General features: G+C 51.6%; 1 protein-coding gene across 2 annotated transcripts; it reads right to left on the bottom strand.

The window, feature by feature from the left end:
• Positions 1–1,293: 1,293 nt before the first annotated feature.
• TMEM232 (transmembrane protein 232) lies at positions 1,294–17,350 on the bottom strand. 2 transcript variants are annotated; one of them, XM_061570821.1, is made up of 11 exons: positions 17,184–17,350; positions 15,489–15,728; positions 13,697–13,811; positions 12,697–12,802; positions 11,693–11,871; positions 10,340–10,427; positions 9,345–9,612; positions 8,090–8,201; positions 5,899–6,163; positions 4,894–5,132; positions 1,294–4,403 (listed from the first exon to the last, which is right to left on the bottom strand). In XM_061570821.1, exons 2-11 carry the CDS (start codon positions 15,638–15,640, stop codon positions 4,092–4,094), a joined length of 1,836 nt encoding a protein of 611 aa, XP_061426805.1. In that variant the 5' UTR covers positions 15,641–15,728; positions 17,184–17,350; the 3' UTR covers positions 1,294–4,091. The 2 variants fall into 2 exon arrangements, with proteins under 2 accessions (XP_061426805.1, XP_061426806.1); XM_061570822.1 differs by lacking the exons at positions 13,697–13,811; positions 17,184–17,350 and having other exon boundaries at positions 4,904–5,132; positions 15,489–15,600.
• Positions 17,351–21,616: the final 4,266 nt, after the last annotated feature.

Raw genomic sequence — 21,616 nt, forward strand, 5'->3', positions numbered from 1 at the left:
AGTTTTTTGGTTTGGCCATGTTTGTTTGTTGTAGTACGGAGTTAGACTGATGGCTTTAATCTAAGTTGTCTTGTGGTTGTTGTTGTTGTTGTTTGACTTGCATCCCACTAGGATTTTTGCACACAGCGTTGGTGTACGGTGCTTTTTCTGGAAGATTTTTTTGCTATTTTTTCCTGGATTTTTCTGTTTGCGCATAGTCACTTTAAAATGTTTTTTTGTTCATGTTTTAGTTTTTTGTTTGTTGCGGTTGCACCCGATTCAAGAGCCGAATGGCTCACAAGGCTACACCAAATAATTCTAGATTTGAAGCTTTCGTGACTGCAAGGATTCATATTCTTAGGTTTTTTCGGCAAAGTCACGTAGGTAAAAAAAAAATTAATGAAAGTAAAATAACATAAAAATCAGGACGTTTCGGAGGCAACACAAGCTTCCGTCTTCAGGCGTCTTCAGGTGGAAGCTTGTGTTGCCTCCGAAACGTCGTGATTTTAATTTTAATTTAAATTTTTATTTTATTTTACTTTCATCTACACCAAATAAATAAAACTGAAAATGAAACTGAGCAGCAGCAGCAGAAGGAGGTAAACACGCCTCTGTCTGCAATATGTGGTTGTCCCAGGCCTCGCCAAATGTTTCCCCTTTCCCCTGCCCAGTGATGGTTAAGTCTAAAACACACGGATCGATGTGAACTGAAACACTCTCTTTGCCCCACTCCACCTCTCTCTCTCGCACCCTCCTAAAGCCCGCTTACAAATATATAATAAATAAACCCAAAAAAATGTCGCCCTAAAAGGTTGTTGCCTGAAGGTTTTAAAGAGGGGCGAGCGTGATTGACTGGTGTGATCTTGAGTGGGTTGGGGTGGGTGGGGGTTGTTTGAGGTGGGTGGTGGTGGTGGTGGTAGTTTCGGACTGGGGTCTGGGTTGTGTCAAGGTCACATTGCCGAGAGGTTGAGTGTGGCTTGAGACGAGACGTGGCGACTGCCAGCGCGTTCCTCATTTGGCTGTGGGTGCACACACGCGCGCGCGCACACACACACAGACGCAACAAAGACAACGATCCGTCGTATAGTCCCTTTTTGGGATTGTTTTGGGGCGGCAAGTGTCGTTAGCGAGCGCCTACGAAGGCCGGCAACGGCACACGAGGGGCTGGGTGGCCAGCACCACGCCCGACCGCCTTCGTCTCGGTAGTGGCGATGTTTACACACCGCACCAGGTACGCATTTGAGGCTGAGTCGACCTAAGGGAGGCCCAGGACCGGTTAAAATAATCGTCACTCCTGGTGACCGTGAGCGGGAATCGAACCCAGGTCGACGGGTTCCCAGCGGAGCGTGCGAACAGCTTCACCACAAAAACAAAGCCTCCCCGTCTAACCTTAACAGGCTGTATGGGCAAGTGCTAATAGCGATTAGCACCTATGAAGGCCGTCACGGCACACGAGGGGCTGGGTGGCCAACACCACGCCCGACCGCATTTGTCTCCCCAGTGGCGATGTTTACACACCGCACCGGGTACTCATTTGAGGCTGAGTCAACCTAGGGGAGGACCGGTACAGATAATCGTCACTGGTGTTGGCCGTGAGTGGGAATTGAACCCGGGTTGTCAGGTTCGTAGCGCAACGCGCTAACAGCTACACTACCTCTCCCCACTACATACATGCACACACACACTGTGTGTCGATGTAATAGATGCTCGCCAACAGCAATTATCCATATGGTTTATAAAGCCAAATGTTTTTTTGACCATATGTCTGTGTTTGTGATGTGTGTCTGTGTTCAGATTTGTGCATGTCTGTGTATGAGTGTCTGTGTGTGCGGAGTGGCGGCTTCGTGGCTAACACACTGCACTACGGGGCCCGGGTTCCACACCCGGCCACGGGTAACATCAGTGGCAATTAATTCATGAACTTTTCCTGGGTCTCCTCTATATCGACTTAGGCTGAAAGGAATGTACCCGGTGCACTGCTAAAACGTAATTGTAGTGCATGTGTGGGGAGCGGCAGTGTTAGTGGTTCACCCGCTGCAGCGTTCACACAATTCTCTGCTACGTCCATAAGAGGTTTTATTTTTCTGGGTAGATTCTGTAAAAATACAAACGTGTCGTTAAACCCGTCACCATCCCGACACGGCCATTTAGTGAGGTTTGTCAGGTAAGCAAAATGTGCGATTTAGTTACTACTTAGTTTAACACGTAAGCTTTCGCGACCAACATCATTCCTAATAGAGTTTTTTTGGGTTAGATCGCTTAAACATGTAATGACATGATGAAACCTGCTGGTTGGAAAAGGGAAGCACGGGTACGGGCACCACTAAAACATCATCCATTCCCAAAGGGACGGGGCTGGCCGAGATACTCTGGGAACCTGCGGGAAGGTTCCACGAGAGGGCGTAGCCGGAGGTAGAGCCTAGCCGCGCCTGCGGAAATATAAGCGGGGACGGAGGAGGACTCATTGTCGGTGTGTGGAGCCTTGGGTCTGGACTGCGTCGCTGCTCGCCGTCATCTTTCTCCGTCGTCCGGCCACGTGGCAGATATCCTGCCGAGTTCCACCGCCCTTACCGGCATGCCGTCAGCCAGCGGCGAGGCCGGGAGTGGACGGGTGGAACCACGCCGGATGATCGACAGTGTGTGTAGCTTGTAGGGACGCTAACATCTAAGTGTTGTACTCGGAAAAGCAAGAAGATAAAGTTGGCCTGTGTTGTGCCCGTGTGTGAAATGAAGAAGAGTTCCCTCCACACGACGTGTCGCGGAAGTCGCTCATTACAAATATATAAATGTGTCGTTAAAACCCGCCACCACCCGACACAGCCAACTAGTAAGGGTTTTCACGTAAACAGAACGTGCCAATTCGCTACTAGTACAGCACACTGGTGTGTTGGAGAGCCAAGCCACAACTTTTACAATCTGAGTACGACGTTTCGGGTGGCGACGGGTTTTAACGACACATTAATATATTTACGCGATCTAACCCAAAAAAAACTATTATGGATGATTTTATTTGCGAATCCTACTCCGTGTTAAACTCTCTGGCACGTGTCGTGACGGGGTTACTGCAAGATTAGTCCAGTGCTCGCCGAGCTGCGTTGGCTTCCGGTTGCCAAACGAATGCATTTTAAGGTCGCACTCATTAGACATACAGAGTGCTTGCCACAACTGAACCACAATTACCTTGCTGCTGATCGCGTCAAGGCGCATAAACCATCACGAGAACTACGGTTATCCTCGCAGCAACGGCTTTTGGCTCACCATCGAACAAAGACGGTGATCACCGCATCATCGCGCGCTTTCAGAAGCGCTTCTGCGGCCGTCTGGAATGCTCTGCCTTCCGATATTAGGAAGCCACTGTGAGCTGTGGCACTTTTAAATCATCATCGAGATTGACACTCATTTCTTTTGAACTGATGTTGGTGTTTAGTTTGTTGTCCTTCCCCACCTGCACCTCCGATTTAGCACGGTTGGCTACGTATGGTGCGAAAGAAGTTCAACATAGCTACCCGCATTCAAGAGGCAGGCTCCACGACTGCAACTCAACTCTCGTTCTATGGCGCCATCTGCTGCTTGCACAGAGCCTGGAGTGTGGCCGCGTGGCTTCGGATGATCGGAGACCCGCAAGAGCTCTCGAAGCTGGAGCCACTGAGCACCTGGGGGGGCGGTCCGTACCCAGAGGGCTTAGAGCGGTGGTCTTCACGAATTAACAAAGGGGTCCGGGCCACTGTCGCCGATTAGACATCGTCAGTGCGTGGGCTGCCACGCGTTTGAAACCGTTGCGATGACGACGATGATGATGATGGTGGTGGGCGACTTCACTCTGTGTGGATTGTCGGGGGGGTCCACGTCAGGGGCCACACTAAAGGCCACCAGGGGCCGCCCAGTGGCCCGTGGGGCCTTGCGATGAAGAACACTGACTTAGGAGTTTACACACGCGGTGTTCAAGTAGCAGCTAATGCGCACGTTTAGGGTACCTTACGACCCTGAATTGGCCATGTTGGGTGGTGGCAGGTATAGCGACACATCTTATATTTACGCGACATAACCAACAGCAACAAAACAGTCAACTTTTTTTCTCGTTACAAACCTTTGTATTGCCCCCGGCCAATCTCTCACTCGCAGCCGGCGAATTGGCCGTCCACGATCTGTCGCAAGTCAAGGTCGGCCCTCTCGAGGAGAGAGGGGCCGGATTGTCGACCTGCAGGGATAGAAATCCGAAGAAGCTTTCTCGCGGAGGGTTCAGGTGGCTGCCGCAGATTTCTTCGAGAGGCCCTGGTCGTCGGCGCTGTCTTGGCTTGGTCGTCGTGCTTAGGTGGTGGTGGTGGTGGAGGTGGGTGGTGGTGACTTTGTGTTCCGCACAGCAGATTGGCCAGCGTGGACCCCGTAGTGCCGGCCAATGGTCCCGCTGAGTAACTGAACTCCTCCTGCGAGCGGGCAGAACATTAGCAACGTGTCAAGTCTGCATTCATCACACGTGCTTGTGGAAAAACATGCGAATACACATGCTCCGATAGTATATATGGCATTGTCTTTGAAACTGATTGGCCAACACCAGAGACAGCCTTCTTTAAGGCCTCGTCTCACCAATGTTAGACCAGAGGACCCAAAAAGCGAGTACAAAGCCAATGCAAGAATCAGAGTCATTTTAGTTCATGATGCCTTGCACAAATGTATCTGTTTGTTGTTTGAACATCTTCCTGGGTTGCCGTTGGGAACCCAGGTTCGATTCCTGGTCAAGGGCTAACATCAGTGGCACGTGTATGATGATGATGATTTAAAAGTGCATAGCTCCAGTCGCTTCCTAATATCGGAAGGCAGAGCGTTCCAGACGGCCGCAGACGTGCATCCGAACGAGCACGCGGGTTTCGGGTGACCCCCAGGATCGTAAAAACCCCGGCGGAATCCGTCAAGCACCTGGGCGAACCTCCAGGCGGCCTGCACCGCCGCATCTCTCTCGCGCTCCTCCGCAACGCTCGCGCCTCCGAGAGCGCTCCCCAGGAACGGGTCCCCAGGTCGCAGCGACGGGAGGCCGCGGGGCGAGGCACCGTCCTCCCCGCCCGCCTGCTGGAGGCCGCGGCAGAGGCGGCGGAGGGCGCGGGCGGACGAGCAGCGCACGGCGGCGCTGAGCGAGACGGGGGGGCCGGCTCCGTCGGCTGTAGTGGCAGCAGCAGCAGCAGGCGATTGGAGAGGGGGGGCGGTAGCGGTTAGAGTGCCGGGCGATTTTTTGCACAGCGGGGTTCATTTGACGCCGTTGAGCAACACCGTCGTCGTCAAAGTCATTGAAACTGAAACCGTCGTTAAAACCATCGCCACCGTTTGATGAACAATACCAATGCCCAGCGCTATCCGCCAACTGAGTGACGGTGACGTCACCACGGTGCCTGTGCCAGGCCAGGTGCACTTTGAGGCCAAGTGAAGTGTTGGAGGCTCGCTGCCGGCAGGAGATCTCGGGACAGACTCAGCAGGTGCCATGGGTCGACTGACTGAGATGAACGGTAGATGCACCACCAGCTGTAGTACCCCCTACTGTGCCAACTTGCTGTACTTTATCCGCCCGGAGCTCCGCTCGTTGTTGTGAGCGTCGCTCTTCTGCCCCCCGTTGTTGCTGGAGGGCGACTGCCTCCAACTGCCCAGCAGCATCCTTCGTGAGCCTCCTCCACAGAAGCCGATCTTGACACCGCTGGTACCAGTCGTTGGCAAGTCCACTCAGCTCCACATCCTCCCGTACCGCATCAGCTCCATCTCTTCTCCAGCCCGCGTCATACCCGTTTAGCCCCCTCTATGCGACCCAACATCGACCGCTAACATCACCACCAACGCCAGTGCCAAATATCACAACTGCCACCGTCATCGTCGCGACCACTACCACACAACACCGCCACCACCGTGGCCACTGCCATTGTCACCACATCACCTCACCGTCATCATCCTGATCGTTACCGCTGTTGAGTTGTGTCAGCTGCAAGAGTCCACCGCCCTTTGGCCCCGATCCGGGCCCACAAGGTGCTAAGGCCTCGTCAGCTGAGCCCGCCTCGCCAACGAGGGCCATCTTTCGGAGTTCGGCTGTGCGGCCGTGGAGGGCCACGTCGCTGAGTACGGAGGGGAAGATGCAGGACATCTGCCACGGCCACTGCCAGAGGAACGCGGCGGTGACGGTAGCGGCCGCTCCGATCTCACCGAGCCCCTGGACGCACGCTCGCAAGCAACGGATGGAGATTGTTACGCGAGATGCCACCACATCCACGCTCTGGGGATAGACGGGATTCAGTCACCGTCCCGTGGAGCTTCCGAGGTGGGCGAGGAGTTTCCATCTTGGCGCGCAGAGGCATCTCAGCTACTTTTAGTCCCTTATTTTCCTCCTTCCCCTATATGATGATGATAATAATAATTATAGCCGACGCTCCCAGCTCGTAATCCTCACGTATGTGTTGGACAGTGAGCTCAATCTCCTCCTCGTCGAATGGACCCAGGAGTGGTTCAATCTTAATTTTAGAACTTTCGTGACTGCAGGAATTATTATTATAATAGCATGCTATTATTTAATTTATTATTTTATCTTTAGACGTGACTTAACCGAAAGAACCAAATAATAATAATGGACCCCGGAGGATTGAGGCCCAGGACCTCAGTCCACGGAGTTTTTGTAACCCGCCCCCCCCCCCCTCCCCCTTGCAGTCTGTGCCTTGTACTGGGCTCTTGTTTTTTTGCAAAAAACAACAACCATAACAAATATAAACAACAAAAGAGATGCAAACCACACCTCACCAGGACCCGCAGGTGTTGCGTGCTCGATGGCTGGTTGGCCAATTGGCCATTTGGCTTCAAGGTCCCGCTCTCGCAGCGTCACATTATCTCAGCCATCTGGGCTCCTCTTCCTGCTCTTACATGATCACAAACATCCATAGTTAGGTTGTCCCCTCTATCTCTCTCTCAGTCCCTCTGTGTCTCACTCTCTTTTTAGGAACCCTCGTCTCTTCATCTCTCAATGACCCCCCCCCCCTTGATTTGTATGTATATGTACGGATGTGGAAGAGGCTCGTGAAGGACGCTACTGGGCAGTTGGAGGCAGTCGCCCTCCAGCAACAACGGAGGGCAGAGGATCGACGCTCACAACAACGAGCGGAGCGCCGGGTGGCTAAAGCACAGCAAGTTGGCACAGTAGGGGGCACAGGTGGTGCATCAGCCAGTCATCTCAGTCAGTCGACCCGTGGCACCTGGGTCTGCCCCGTGACCTCCTGCCAGCGGGCGTTCGACACTTCACGTGGCCTCAACGTGCACCTAGCCTGGCACAAGCGTCGTGGTGACGTCACCGCCACTTAGTGGCGAATAGCGGTTGTCGTCGTTGTATGTTGAACTTCTTTCGCACCGTACGTAGCCAAACCGTGCGAAACAGGAGGTGCGGCTTTGCGTGATGCCCAAGCCTGCCCGTGACATCGCTGGCAACCTTATTCTTTGGTTCTTTCGGTAAAGTCACGTAGATAGAAAAATAATAAAATGTTAAGTGGAATAAAAATAATACTGCAGACTGGTTCTTAATTGGAGTGCGTGTACTGTCAGTCTGTAATGTAGACTGTAGCCTGGTTATCAAGTTTGGTAAGTGTACTAGCTTAATAACCATTGCTACAGTCTGCATTATAGACTGCCAATACACTCACCAAACTTAATAACGAGGCTACAGTTTACATTATAGACTGCCAGTACACTCCGATTAAGAACCAGGCTAAAGTATTATTTTTACTTAGTATTATTTTAATTCACTTTATTTTTATCTCGATTTAAAGCTTTCGTGACTGCAGGGATTCATCTTCTTGGTTCTTTCGGTAAAGTCACGTAGAATGGAAGTAATAAAATAATAAAAATAAAACATAATAAAATAAAATAATAAAAATAAAACATAATTAAATAATATAATTTTATTATTTTATTATGTTTTATTTTTATTATTTTATTACTTCCCTTCTACGTGACTTTACCGAAAGAACCAAGAAGATTTATTTTTGTCGTTATTTTTTTACCTACGTGAATTTACCGCAAGCACCAAAGAATGTGAATTCCTTGCAGTCACGAAAGTTACAAGTCAAAATTTACGCGTTTTCTGGGAACTTCTCACCTCGGGGTACGGCGGCACACCGGCGAAGCTCCGTTGCAGCTCCCGGAGGATGAAGGTCTCCCCGTTGGCTGCCGCATCGCCCAGAACGAGGAGTCCCACCGCTCCCTGAGGCCTGGGGCGCGCGCGTGCCCCCCGATTAGAACCTTGTCGCAAGGAGGAAAGCTGCCGTCCGCGGTGAGGAGTATGGGGTCGTCCATAAATGACGTCACGCGATTTTGGACGATTTTAACCCCCCCTCCCCTCGTCACACGGCGTCACAAAAAGTTAGACCCCCCCCCCTCAAATATGACGTCACAAAGCTCTGCCCCCCCCCCCCCCAAAACCATATTTCCATTTTGAAAATAAAACATGCTTCAAATCGCTTTAAACTCTTGTCATTGTAGTGCGTATTTAATGTGGCGCTGCACTCTGATGTTGTAGGAGTGTTATAACAATTAGTGTTGTTATAACAATTCTATATTTATTTAAAGTTGTGCATTTTTATGTGACGTCGCATTTCTCAAACCCCCCCCCCTCGTCACACATCGTCACAAATGTCTGACCCCCCCCCCCCCCCGGTGCGTGACGTCATTTATGGACGGCCCCTATGCAGCTACACGGAAGCAGCATGAGAACGTTGAGTTATACCGAAGGAATCCAATGAGCTATGAAGCTCTTTTCACAGATACCCAGGAGAATCTGGCAAATTGAAAGCGGCCAATGACTTGAGGAGTCCGAATACAGTACGATGACACTACATGTGGCTGCCTTGTTTACTTTTAGTTTCGGGCGAGTCAGCATTAATGTGGGTAGGTGATACCATTTTCACGTGCAGTTTTTTCCACGTATCAAGCCGCCTGTTTCTGTGCGGGATTTCAAAAGTGTCCCTGTGACCTCATCCTCCTTATCTCATGTTAACATCATTTATACAGCCCCTTGACCAAGGCCCTTTACAGAGAATTAAGAACGGTACAACAGCAACAACGTGAGTATGAATGTAATGGTGGAGATGAGGTGAATGATATAGATGAGAGGAAGCAATGGGGGGTGGGGGGCGAATCTGTGATGCGTGAATTCGGTGCAAGCGAAATTGATGACCGTAAATGACGCTGAATGTATTCAATGAATGGGGAATGAGCCATTAATTAATTACTTCTCTGACGCAGGGTGGTGCGCCGCTCGCTGCAGAGTTTGCGAATCGCAATGCCCCCTCCGTCTCGTGACGACACGAGACCGATAAGCACACGTGGAATAAAAGTGCGACATGACAACGCACCACTCATCTTCGCGGATAAACCGGGCACTGTTGAGTGCGTCTCCAAGTAGCAGCTGCTGCTGCTGCTGGTGCTGCTGCTGGTGGTGGTGGTCGCTGTGACGATTCCGATCCCGCACGCAGAGCCACAGCATCAGAGACCGTCGGAGGAATTGACCGGATGCGCTCTCGGGGAGAAAGTTCGACTCTGCGACGCTGGCGGCGACGATGATGTTGACCGAGAGGCGAGCGCACGGGACGAGCGAGTAAGCGTCTTCCAGCTCAACGAGTCCTGTCGATGGGGGGAAGAGGGGGGGGGGATGTGGAATAAAAAGTTTTTTTTCTATGAAAAAAAAGTTTACAGGGCGGAGCAGTGGGACAGCGGTTAGCGCGCTGAACTACGAAGCCGGCCGACGCGCGTTCGATCGCAGCCCTCCGCGACCGTCGGCACAGGGCAGTGCTGTGTGGGCTTGGCACGGCAGCGCTTGCACGGTTATCCGACGCGTACACTGGACAATAAAAAAAAAGACTTAAAGGATCATAACGCACGGACGTGTCTGCATCCCCGTCTGCTGTAAGGTGCGCGTTAGAAGACCCCCCCGCCTCCCGTGAGTCGATTCACGAGAATGTGCCACGGCGCACCCGTCTCGCGCTGTCGTACAAATCCTACAACGCACGTGTGCTCCTCTTTGTCAATCCACGCGAGGTCGTGGGGATTGTTTGAACCATACTTCACCACGCTGGTCAGATTGGGTTGGTGAAGGCGGTGAAGTACGCACATGGGGGCATAGAGTGTAACAATGGATGTTGATGTGCTGCCCTCTGTTGCCCACAGTGTAGTCCTGCAACCTTTAGCACCTGGCACTCATCCAAGCTCAATCCTGAAAAGTTTTTGAGAGTCTGATGAGATCGGGGGCAGCCTGGATGATGTGGTCATAGCCCGAATAATAATAATGATACTTCGCCAACATTTAAATAAAAAAGATCGAGTTCAATAATATGTATAAATAAACACTTACCGTACATGTAGTCCTCAAAGGCGTTGTTTTCAGGGATGGCTCCTGTGAGCTTCAGGCAGTAGAGTCTCAAACAAACACATTCACACAGCTGCAGGCAAAGCGACAATGAAGATTCATCACGACGCTGGTTCAGACTGTCGATATAAATACTTTTTTTAAGTCCATTTATCTCCACTGATGACTCCGAGGCAGTTGAGCAAAATCCCAGGTTTGGTATTTTCGCCAAAGTCAGTGGAAAACCACATTGATATGGCTGGGCTTTTGTTTATTACAATTGTAGTGATATTCTTTGGGTCTTTTGGTAAAGTCACGTAGATAGGTTCAAAGAAAATAACAAAAAAAATGTAAGTTTTTTTTTTTACATATCTACGTGACATTACCGAAAGAACCAAAGAATATCAATTCCTGCAGTCACGAAAGCTTCAAGTAAATTGTCGTGATGTATATTGAGTCACTATGGCGTCTAGCGCCCGCTATTGGAAGAAGAGTGGTACTGTGCATGTTCGCGTCTCTCTCTAGCACCAGAGTGTGTATGGCATAGAAGCGGGCCCTCGGGGGCATGGTTCTGGTGACGGCCAGAGAGAGAGGGCACTTCAGGACATACTCTTAGTTTTTTTCGGTAAAGTCACGTAGGTAAAAAATAAATAATGAAAGATAAATAATAAAAATAATAGAAGAAATAATAAAAATAATAAATCACGACGTTTCGGGGGCAACACAAGCTTCCGTTTCCAGGTGGAACCGTCACAACACGATTGCTGTATCAAGTAAAGAGAAATCCCAAGAGACCCGACCTTGTATATATTAGAACTGCCTTTGTGCGTGTGTATTTTAGTTTGTTGTCCATCCTCCCTGCGATCAGCACGGTTGGCTATGCATGGCGGCAAAGAAGTTGAACGCACTATGGGGACCTCATTTGCCTGTAAAAATATGATAATTGGTTCTTTACCCTTCTATCTGGCAACAAAACTGACACCTTTTTACAAGGAGTCATGTTTGCATAGACCGCAATACCTGCAGTCATAAATACAAACAAAAGACATAACTCTGATAATGTGCACTGTCCTTGAAGTTGATTGGTCCACACCCGAGACAGCTTTCCTTTCCTTAAGGAAAGCTGTCTCGGGTGTGGACCTTAAGGAAAGCTGTATCGGGTGTGGACCAATCAAATTCAAGGACAGTGCACATTATCAGAGTTATGTCTTTTGTTTGTATTTATGACTGCAGGTATTGCGGTCTATGCAAACATGACTCCTTGTAAAAAGGTGTCAGTTTTGTTGCCAGATAGAAGGGTAAAAACCCAATTATCAAGTTGAACGCACACAACGATTCGCACGTGCTGCACGACGTCACCCGTAGCAGCGTGAGGTGACTCAGGGCCGTGTTGGCCGCGAACACGGGAAGACCTTGCAATCTCGCCCCGTCGACGAGCAGGTGGGCTACGGCCCACTTAGCCAGGGCTAGCAGGGGAGACGCAACGGCCGGCTCCAGCTCGGTCTGCTCAGCGGAAGTGCACAGCATTTGCAAAGCTTCTGTAAACACAGCACATGGTAGACGGGAGTGTCTTTTTTACGAACACTTGAAATTACAACACGAGGCCTCCTTTGCCAGTAGCAAAATATAATAATAGGGTTTTTTCCCCTTTTTTCTGGCGACAAAACTGAAACCTTTTGCAAGGAATCATGTTTACATTAACCACAATACTTGCAGTCAGAATACAAACAAAAAACAACACTCATACCGTATGTGACTAGGCTCTGAGGAAAGCTGTCTCTGGTGTGTACCAATCAGTTTCAAGTACAATGCATACATTTTCAGAGTGTTGTTTTTTGTTTGCATTCTGACTGCAAGTATTGTGGTTAATGTAAACATGATTCCTTGCAAAAGGTTTCAGTTTTGTCGCCAGAAAAAAGGGGACAACCCCTATTATTATTATTATACTTGAAATTCCAACTGCGTATTAGAAATATTCTTAGGTTTTTTCGGTAAAGTCACGTAGGTAAAAACATCAAAATTAATGAAAATAAAATAAAACAAAAAATCACGACGTTTCGGAGGCAACACAAGTCTGCGTATTAGAATCTATAAAATCATCATCATAGTCAGCCATGATTACTCCGCTAATTCTGCAGCGCGTCGCTACTCGCGTAGGTGTCCGCGGTCGTGCCGCGTCTTCGGCTTTACGCCGTACGGAACGCGCTGGATTTTTGTTGTCGTTGGGCACGATCTGTTCCTGAAGTAGCTGACGGGAGAGGGTGCGCGAGGAGCGGATCGCATCGGACGCCGCGCCGAGGAGAGACACGCGGGGGATGAACGTGCGAATCACTCCGGTGGGAACTCCGCCGTTGCGGGTTTACCGATTCCTGTGTGTCCGCTGCATTGAGAAAGGACGGAAAGCTCCAGCCAGGCGCTTGGCAAATTCACGTGGGGGCCGCGTCCTCTCGTAAAGATCCCCGCTCGCCGCTGAAATTAAGGAAACGTATCGATCGTCACAAAGTGCGAGCGACATCTGCGGAAAAAGAGTTTCATAGCTCAACCGGATTCCTCCCTTGTGAATTAATATTTCTGATTCTGACAAGGTTAGACATCAGGATCTCGGCAGCGCAAGCTGCGGGCCTGGGTCTCTTGAGCCACTCGGCCGCCTCTCAACCCGATATTTTAAGTCTCAGAGCTGGAATTCAGCCCAATGAAGAGTCACCTTGTTTTGTGCGGCGTTTTGCTCTATACATTAAACTGACTGTGTGTGGTGTACACATGTACATGTGGGTCGATTTAGCTTTGAATAAGTACCTGGTGTGGTGTTTAAACATCACCACTGGAGAGAGAAAGGCGTCCGGGCATTGTACTGTACTGTACTCTTAGGTTTTTTCGGTAAAGTCACGTAGGTAAAAAAATTTAATTAATAAAAGTAAAATAAAACAAATCCATAACAAAGGCTCACCCTCTTAAACCTCACCTTATCATATTAATAAAAAGTGTGCCGTACTTGGCCCTTTCCCCCTCTCCAACCATTATATATACGGAGTGGTAGCTCTTGCAATCTCTCATTTACTTGATAAAGCTGTCGTGGCTGTGACGGTTCCACCTGAAGACGGAGGCTTGTGTTGCCTCCGAAACGTCGTGAATTTTTTTAAATTTGTTTTATTTTACTTTTATTAATTACAAATTTTTACCTACGTGACTTTACCGAAAAAAACCTAAGAGTATGAATCCTTGCAGTCACGAAAGCTTCAAATCTAGAATGTACTGTACTGATCACCCGTCCCCTCGTGTGCCGAACAGCACTTTCCCCAACAGTCTGTTAAAGGCTGCACGGGGGATATTTGTCTTTGTGTGTTTGTCTCGCATCAAACTCACTCGACAGCGAGCCAGCATAGCTTGTGCTGTGTTGTTCAGCCTCTCTCTGTCCTGCGCCGAATGCTGATGTGAGTTGAACCGTTGAACAAACTCCTCCGTCACAAGCAGTGGATCGCTACTCACACACGTGTGTGGTGCGTGTGTGTGTTACAACACAAGAAGACCACAGGCAAACCGATGAAATAAATAGTAATTACTGTATATCATTAGACCAGGGGTGGGGAACGTCCGGCCCGCGGGCCGTATAAGGCCCGCGAAATCATTTTGTGTGGCTCTGCCAAGGCAACTGCAGGCGGGACTCGAAATTCAATAAATCTAGGAGCAAGCCTGGAAAAGCAGTTGCGAGTAGCAACATCATCAATACCAGCTAACGTCACACGCCTCGCCAAAGAGAGAGAAGCAGTTCCAGCCATCACATTAGGGGTGAGTTTATTCAATTTAGACCAAATATAACAGGCTAATTTTTAAGTTGATGATTTTGTATGGCCCGTGAATGATGTTATAAATATCCGAATGGCTCTTGGCAGATAAAAGGTTCCCTACCCCTGCATTAGACGATTAAAATATATATCAGTAATTTTCACGTGAAGAAGGGCCATTGCTTGAAACGTCACATATTTGTAAGAATATATCGGCTGATGTACGGTTTAAAAATTCTATGTCAAAACTTGCAAGTGGTTGGGTGGCTCAGAGGTCAAAGCACTGAGCTGGCACGGCCGAGAGCCTGGGTTCGAATCCATGCAGCTGCCTGTAATGAAACTGTGCTCGCAAGTCTGGTGAGTTGATGCCATCAGCCAGGTCGGCAATGACCGCAAACAACAAGCGCTCGCTCGTCACCGTTGCGTGCGCGATGAACACCACCACCACGTGACTTTTCTTTCGTGTTGTGCGCGGTGCATTTAGCGCCACGACGCGTGGAATTATAGCGTGTATTTGTTTGCTGGTGACTGTGTATTTCATTCTAGATTTGAAGCTTTCGTGACTGCAAGAATTCATACTCTTAGGTTTTTCGGTAAAGTCACGTAGGGAAAAAATAAATAATATGATTGAAAAAATAATAGAAATAAAATAATAAATCACGACGTTTCGGAGGCAACACAAGTCTCCGTCATCAGGTGGGACCGTCACAGCTAGATTGAGACAGTAAAACCTTGAGACAGTAAATCTAGCTGTGACGGTCCTACCAGATGACGGAGACTTGTGTTGCCTCCGAAACGTCGTGATTTATTATTTTATTTCTATTATTTTTTCAATTATATAATTTACTTTTTTCCCTGCGTGACTTTACCGAAAAACCTAAGAGTATGTGTATTTCATATCGGAATCGCCTCTAGTGCTGTTGCTGCTGGCGGCAATACAAGTTGTTTAAAAGTCAAAGTCTTTTTGCCTTGATAATTGGTTTTTTACCCTTCTATCTGGCAACAAAACTGACACCTTTGTTACAAGGAGTCATGTTTGCATAGACCATCCGGTCCAACCCATGTGAGACTAGGCTCTAAGGAAAGCTGTCTCGGGTGTGGACCAATCAACTTCAAGGACAGTGCACATTCTCAGAGTTATGTTTTTTGTTTGCATCATGACTGCAGGTATTGTGGTCTATGCAAACATGACTCCTTGTAACAAAGGTGTCAGTTTTGTTTCCAGATAGAAGGGTAAAAAAACAATTATCATATTTTTTACTGGTAAATGAGGTTCCAATGGTGTAAATCTCTTTGTCTTGTCCAAACGTGCACCGTTGTGCACTATTGTGTCTGCTCAATATCTGTTGTTGTTGATATGTGCGTGAACTCACGGATGAGTGCTGCGATGAGTCAGACTTTGCTCGGCCCTGTTCTCCGCCTCCTTGCGCGCTCGCTGTATGAGGAGCTGCCTTTGAGCCTCGCACACGATCCCAAACCGCGGTGCCTTGGATGCGATCGCTCTCGGTTTGCCACGCCCGGCCATATTACCCAGTGGCTCTGATAGTTGGTAAGCAACAGGTCGGTCTGTAATTGGGTTACTTGACCGTCACACGTTCGTGATGGAAGAATACCTGCGGTTATATAAAAGCAACATAAATGTAAGAGCACACGTTGGAGGTGGTAAAAAAGAAAGATCAGCGCACGAGCAATTGCAGTCAATTGTTAAAAGTGCAATGCGCTGCGAGCTTATTTCCAAAAACAGCGCGCGTTATTGAATTCGTTAAACAAATACAATGCAAGACCCTCCTAAAAAAGGCCGTGAGAATCCGCGAAGCTTTCCTGGATAGAGAAATATTATTACTTTATATTGTTATTATATTATTACTTTATATTGTTATAACTTATTTTAATTTAGACATGTTATGATCGCATCTCCAATACAGACAACAACCAAATCACGCAGAATGTACGAAATTCTTTGGCACGTGTCGTGACGGGTACTGCAAGATCCGACCATGTCCGTCCCGTGCTCGCGGAGCTGCATTGGCTTCTGGTTGCCGAACGAATGCATTAGAAGGTCGCACTCGTTACACACACACAAATACCTTGCTACTGATCTCGTCAAGGAGTATAAACCATCATCACACGAACTGCGGTCATACTCGCAGCAGCGGCTTTTGGCTGGCAATCGAACAAAGGCGGTCACCGCATCGCGTGGCGCTTTCAGATGCGCTTCTGCGGCCGTCTGGAACGCTCTTCCGTCCGATATTAGGAAGCCGCTGGAGCTATGCACTTTTAAATCATCTAGTTGGAAAACTCATTTCCGTGGAAGTGCCTTTTGTGTTTAGTTTGTTGTCCTTCCCCCGCACCTCCGCTTAGCTCGTTTGGCTACGTACGGTGCGAAAGAAGTTCAACACGTACATTTATCTGAAGTTAAGCAGCAGTTGAGGCTGGATAGGCTTGGGGAGGCTCATGCACAACAGGTTTTGCTATAGGCTCCGCGTGTCTGCATGGTGGGTAGCAGAGGGTAGTGTCAATGTGTTGGTGTCGCCCTACTTGTACACTCCCATGTCTAATGCAGCTCACTGTCACCATCCCGTACTGTGCAGGGCAGTGAAGTATGGTCAAATAACCCCCGCGAGGCCCTCATCCAGCAGCGGATTGATAAAGGACTGGACATGTATCGATGTCTCTAACAGAAAACATCACGGTAAAGGTAGACGCCTAGGAAGCGTTATCAAACCGTAATGGCCTTAACCGCCGGTGGAAATTCCACGTTCTTATGTCAAGGATCAATCTCTCTTGGAAGGAGATCCACCGTTGGCTTCCCACATGAAGCTATGCCACTCTCATCCCTATCCCTGAGCCAGTCGCAAAGTACCTTTCGACTTCTCACAAAGTTGTATACCACTTTATCGCCCCCTAGAGAGATGATGATGATGATGGTGATGGTAGTGCTGCTGCTGCTGAGTTGATCCCCGATATTTACACTGGCAACCCTTCAGCTCGTGTTTAGAAAACACCAACCACTGCGCCACCCAGCCTCATCTCAAACGTTCTGCCAGATAGTCGCGTGCTCAGCTTACCTTTAAAGTTTCGCCCGTCTTTGTTGTTTAACTGTGGAAAGCTGTAAGTCGGAACCCAGGATAATGACGGATTACACATTCCTGCATGTTTAATACGTTACGCAGAACGAGCTATAAGATCGGCTCTGTCTGCCCACTTAGTGGCAGAGTCTATAGACAGGGGCTTGAGAAAGAGGCTGGCGTCCTTTATCGCCTTGGTAACATTCAGCTTAAGGCTCTCAGCCATGCAGAGAGCCTATTGACACAACACTGGCTTGTGGTTGCCACGATATGGCGATTTTACCGCGATATATCGTGCGATAAAATATCCACGATAATCGCAACACCCCCTTTGAAAGACATCAATCGTACCGTGATTATCGTTACAATTTTTTAGTTTTTTTTTATTGATGAAAATGTTGGTGTCTTTTAACCGTCGCATTTATGAGGTGTAGCGGTGGCGCAGTGGTGAGCGCACTACACTATGAAGCAGGGACGTGCGGTCAGGGGAGGCAGGGGAGGCAGAGCCTCACCTGTCATACTCCAATGAAAATAGCTGTTATGAAAAAAAAAGAATAATAAAATAAATTAAATATTTTTCCACTGATCTGTGTTATAAATGTCATTTCTGTACGATTCCAATCATTTTTATAGTCAAAATCGCCAAATTTGCGGAGCTCCGCTGCAAATACAGGAAGAGACGAGAGGTGAGGCAGCGACGAGCTCAGCCTCCCCTCTGATTATGCAACCCCTCAGTAACTGAATGGAGCGCGGGCAATTAGCTCGTGCCTGTTACTATCTCAGTATGTCACCAATTTAATGTTTGTAGACCCCTTCATTTCATGTCCTCGCCTTCCATGCTCCAGCTAACTTATTTCACGTATGTGTATAAAGATATTCAGGCTCGCTGGTCTCGTCATGAAACTGCAATGAAAAAGCACCAGGGGAGGCAGCTATCACATTTGCCTCACTGAGGGGGATGTGTCTAACACGCCCCCCTCAGTGAGGCCACACCCCCCTCAGTGAGGACACGCCCCCTCAGTGAGGCCACGCCCTCCTCAGTGAGGCCACGCCCCCCTCAGTGAGGCCACGCCCCCCTCAGTGAGGATACGTCCCCTCAGTGAGGCCACGCCCCCTCAATGAGGCCACGCCCCCTCAATGAGGCCACGCCCCCTCAGTGAGGACACGCCCCCCTAAGTGAGGACACGCCCCCTCAGTGAGGACACGCCCCCCTCAGTGAGGACACTCCCCCCTCAGTGAGGACACGCCCCCGCAGTGAGGACACGCCCCCTCAGTGAGGACACGCCCCCTCAGTGAAGACACGCCCCCTCAGTGAGGACACGCCCCCTCAGTGAGGACACGCCCCCCTCAGTGAGGACACTCCCCCCTCAGTGAGGACACGCCCCCTCAGTGAGGACACGCCCCCTCAGTGAAGACACGCCCCCTCAGTGAGGACACGCCCCCCTCAGCGAGGACACGCCCCCCTCAGTGAGGACACGCCCCCTCAGTGAGGACACGCCCCCTCAGTGAGGCCACGCCCCCCTCCGTGAGGACACGCCCCCCTCAGTGAGGACACGCCCCCTCAGTGAGGACAGCCCCCTGAGTGAGGCCACGCCCCCCTCCGTGAGGACACGCCCCCTCCGTGAGGACACGCCCCCTCAGTGAAGACACGCCCCCTCAGTGAGGACACGCCCCCCTCAGTGAGGACACGCCCCCTCAGTGAGGCCACGCCCCCCTCCGTGAGGACACGCCCCCCTCCGTGAGGACACGCCCCCCTCAGTGAGGACACACCCCTCAGTGAGGTCACGCCTCCCTCAGTGAGGACACGCCCCCCCTCAGTGAGGACACGCCCCCTCAGTGAGGCCACGCCCCTCAGTGAGGACACGCCCCTCAGTGAGGCCACGCCCCTCAGTGAGGACACGCCCCCCTCAGTGAGGCCACGCCCCCCTCAGTGAGGATACGTCCCCTCAGTGAGGCCACGCCCCCTCAATGAGGCCACGCCCCCTCAATGAGGCCACGCCCCTCAGTGAGGACACGCCCCCCTAAGTGAGGACACGCCCCTCAGTGAGGACACGCCCCCTCAGTGAGGACACTCCCCCCTCAGTGAGGACACGCCCCCTCAGTGAGGACACGCCCCTCAGTGAGGACACGCCCCTCAGTGAAGACACGCCCCCTCAGTGAGGACACGCCCCCTCAGTGAGGACACGCCCCCCTCAGTGAGGACACTCCCCCCTCAGTGAGGACACGCCCCCTCAGTGAGGCCACGCCCCTCAGTGAAGACACGCCCCCTCAGTGAGGCCACGCCCCCTCAGCGAGGACACGCCCCCTCAGTGAGGACACGCCCCCTCAGTGAGGACACCCCCTCAGTGAGGCCACGCCCCCCTCGTGAGGACACGCCCCCTCAGTGAGGACACGCCCCTCAGTGAGGACACGCCCCTCAGTGAGGCCACGCCCCCTCGTGAGGACACGCCCCCTCAGTGAGGACACGCCCCCTCAGTGAGGACACGCCCCCTCAGTGAGGACACGCCCCCCTCAGTGAGGACACCCCCTCGCCCCCTCAGTGAGGACACGCCCCCCTCAGTGAGGACACGCCCCCTCAGTGAGGCACGCCCCCCTCAGTGAGGACACGCCCCCCTCAGTGAGGACACTCCCCCCTCAGTGAGGACACGCCCCCCTCAGTGAGGGACACGCCCCCTCAGTGAGGACACGCCCCCTCAGTGAGGACACGACCCCTCAGTGAGGCCACGCCCCCTCAGTGAGGACACGCCCCCTCAGTGAGGCCACGCCCCCTCAGTGAGGCCACTGCCCCCCTCAGTGAGGCCACGCCCCCCTCAGTGAGGACACGCCCCCTCAGTGAGGACACGCCCCCTCAGTGAGGACACGCCCCCTCAGTGAGGCCACGCCCCTCAGTGAGGACACGCCCCCCTCAGTGAAGCCACGCCCCCTCAGTGAGGACACGCCCCCCCAGTGAGGACACGCCCCCCTCAGTGAGGACACGCCCCTCAGTGAGGACACGCCCCCTCAGTGAGGCCACGCCCCCCTCAGTGAGGACACGCCCCCTCAGTGAGGACACGCCCCCCAGTGAGGACACGCCCCCCTCAGTGAAGGACACGCCCCCTCAGTGAGGACACGCCCCCCTCAGTGAGGACACGCCCCCTCAGTGAAGACACGCCCCCTCAGTGAGGACACGCCCCCCTCAGTGAGGACACGCCCCCCTCAGTGAGGACACGCCCCCTCAGTGAGGACACGCCCCCTCAGTGAGACACGCCCCCCTCAGTGAGGACACGCCCCCTCAGTGAGGACACGCCCCCCTCAGTGAGGACACGCCCCCTCAGTGAGGACACGCCCCCTCAGTGAGGACACGCCCCCCTCAGTGAGGACACGCCCCCCTCAGTGAGGACACGCCCCCCTCAGTGAGGACACGCCCCCTCAGTGAGGACACGCCCCCTCAGTGAGGCCACGCCCCCTCAGTGAGGACACGCCCCCTCAGTGAGGACACGCCCCCCTCAGTGAGGACACGCCCCCCTCAGTGAGGACACGCCCCCTCAGTGAGGCCACGCCCCCCTCAGTGAGGACACGCCCCCCTCAGTGAGGACACGCCCCCCTCAGTGAGGACACGCCCCCTCAGTGAGGACACGCCCCCTCAGTGAGGACACGCCCCCTCAGTGAGGACACGCCCCCTCAGTGAGGACACGCCCCCCTCAGTGAGGACACGCCCCCCTCAGTGAGGACACGCCCCCTCAGTGAGGACACGCCCCCCTCAGTGAGGACACGCCCCCTCAGTGAGGACACGCCCCCTCAGTGAGGACACGCCCCCTCAGTGAGGACACGCCCCCTCAGTGAGGACACGCCCCCTCAGTGAGGACACGCCCCCTCAGTGAGGACACGCCCCCTCAGTGAGGCCACGCCCCTCAGTGAGGCCACGCCCCCCTCAGTGAGGCCACGCCCCCCTCAGTGAGGCCACGCCCCCCTCAGTGAGGCCACGCCCCCCTCAGTGAGGCCACGCCCCCTCAGTGTGTGAATCTGGCTCTGACACGAGCCAGTGCCTCCCCAGCTATTGACCTCACCGCACGCCACTGCGATGAAGCCCGCGACACAGAGTTTGATTCCGGGCCCCAGCTAACATCAGTGGTGAGAAATATATCTGAAAGGATCCTGCAAACTCCCTTAGCGAACCCGCACTGAGCAGCGGCGTGAAGAAGTCTGGTCAAAATTTAAACAACGCGGAATTGGGAATCCTTCATCCAACAGCAGTGGATCATTGACGTGAAGTTGTACGAAGGGGACAGAAATGATGCATTAGCATCGCAATTAAAGTGTATGATGATGGAATTTAACAGTTGCATTTGAGTGTGTTTTAAATCGTTCTACAATTTGGCAACACACTAATTTCTATGCATTTTCATCACTCGTTTCAACGCTGGGCACTTTGTCCACCGCAAAAGACATATGTT

This window comes from Lethenteron reissneri, chromosome 46 (assembly GCF_015708825.2).
Source record: "Lethenteron reissneri isolate LAM-NWPU_2019-01 chromosome 46, ASM1570882v1, whole genome shotgun sequence".
Classification (NCBI taxonomy): domain Eukaryota; kingdom Metazoa; phylum Chordata; class Hyperoartia; order Petromyzontiformes; family Petromyzontidae; genus Lethenteron; species Lethenteron reissneri.

Bases quoted from the DNA above. Each gene is read 5' to 3' on its own strand.
- TMEM232 (XM_061570821.1), bottom strand. From the start codon at position 15,640: ATGGCCGGGCGTGGCAAACCGAGAGCGATCGCATCCAAGGCACCGCGG. The intron at 13,812-15,488 runs GTGAGTTCACGC...GTGTGTGAGTAG, and splicing joins ACTCATCGCAGCACTCATCC to CGATCCACTGCTTGTGACGG. The intron at 11,872-12,696 runs GTAAACCCGCAA...CTGTGTTTACAG, and splicing joins CAGCGGACACACAGGAATCG to AAGCTTTGCAAATGCTGTGC.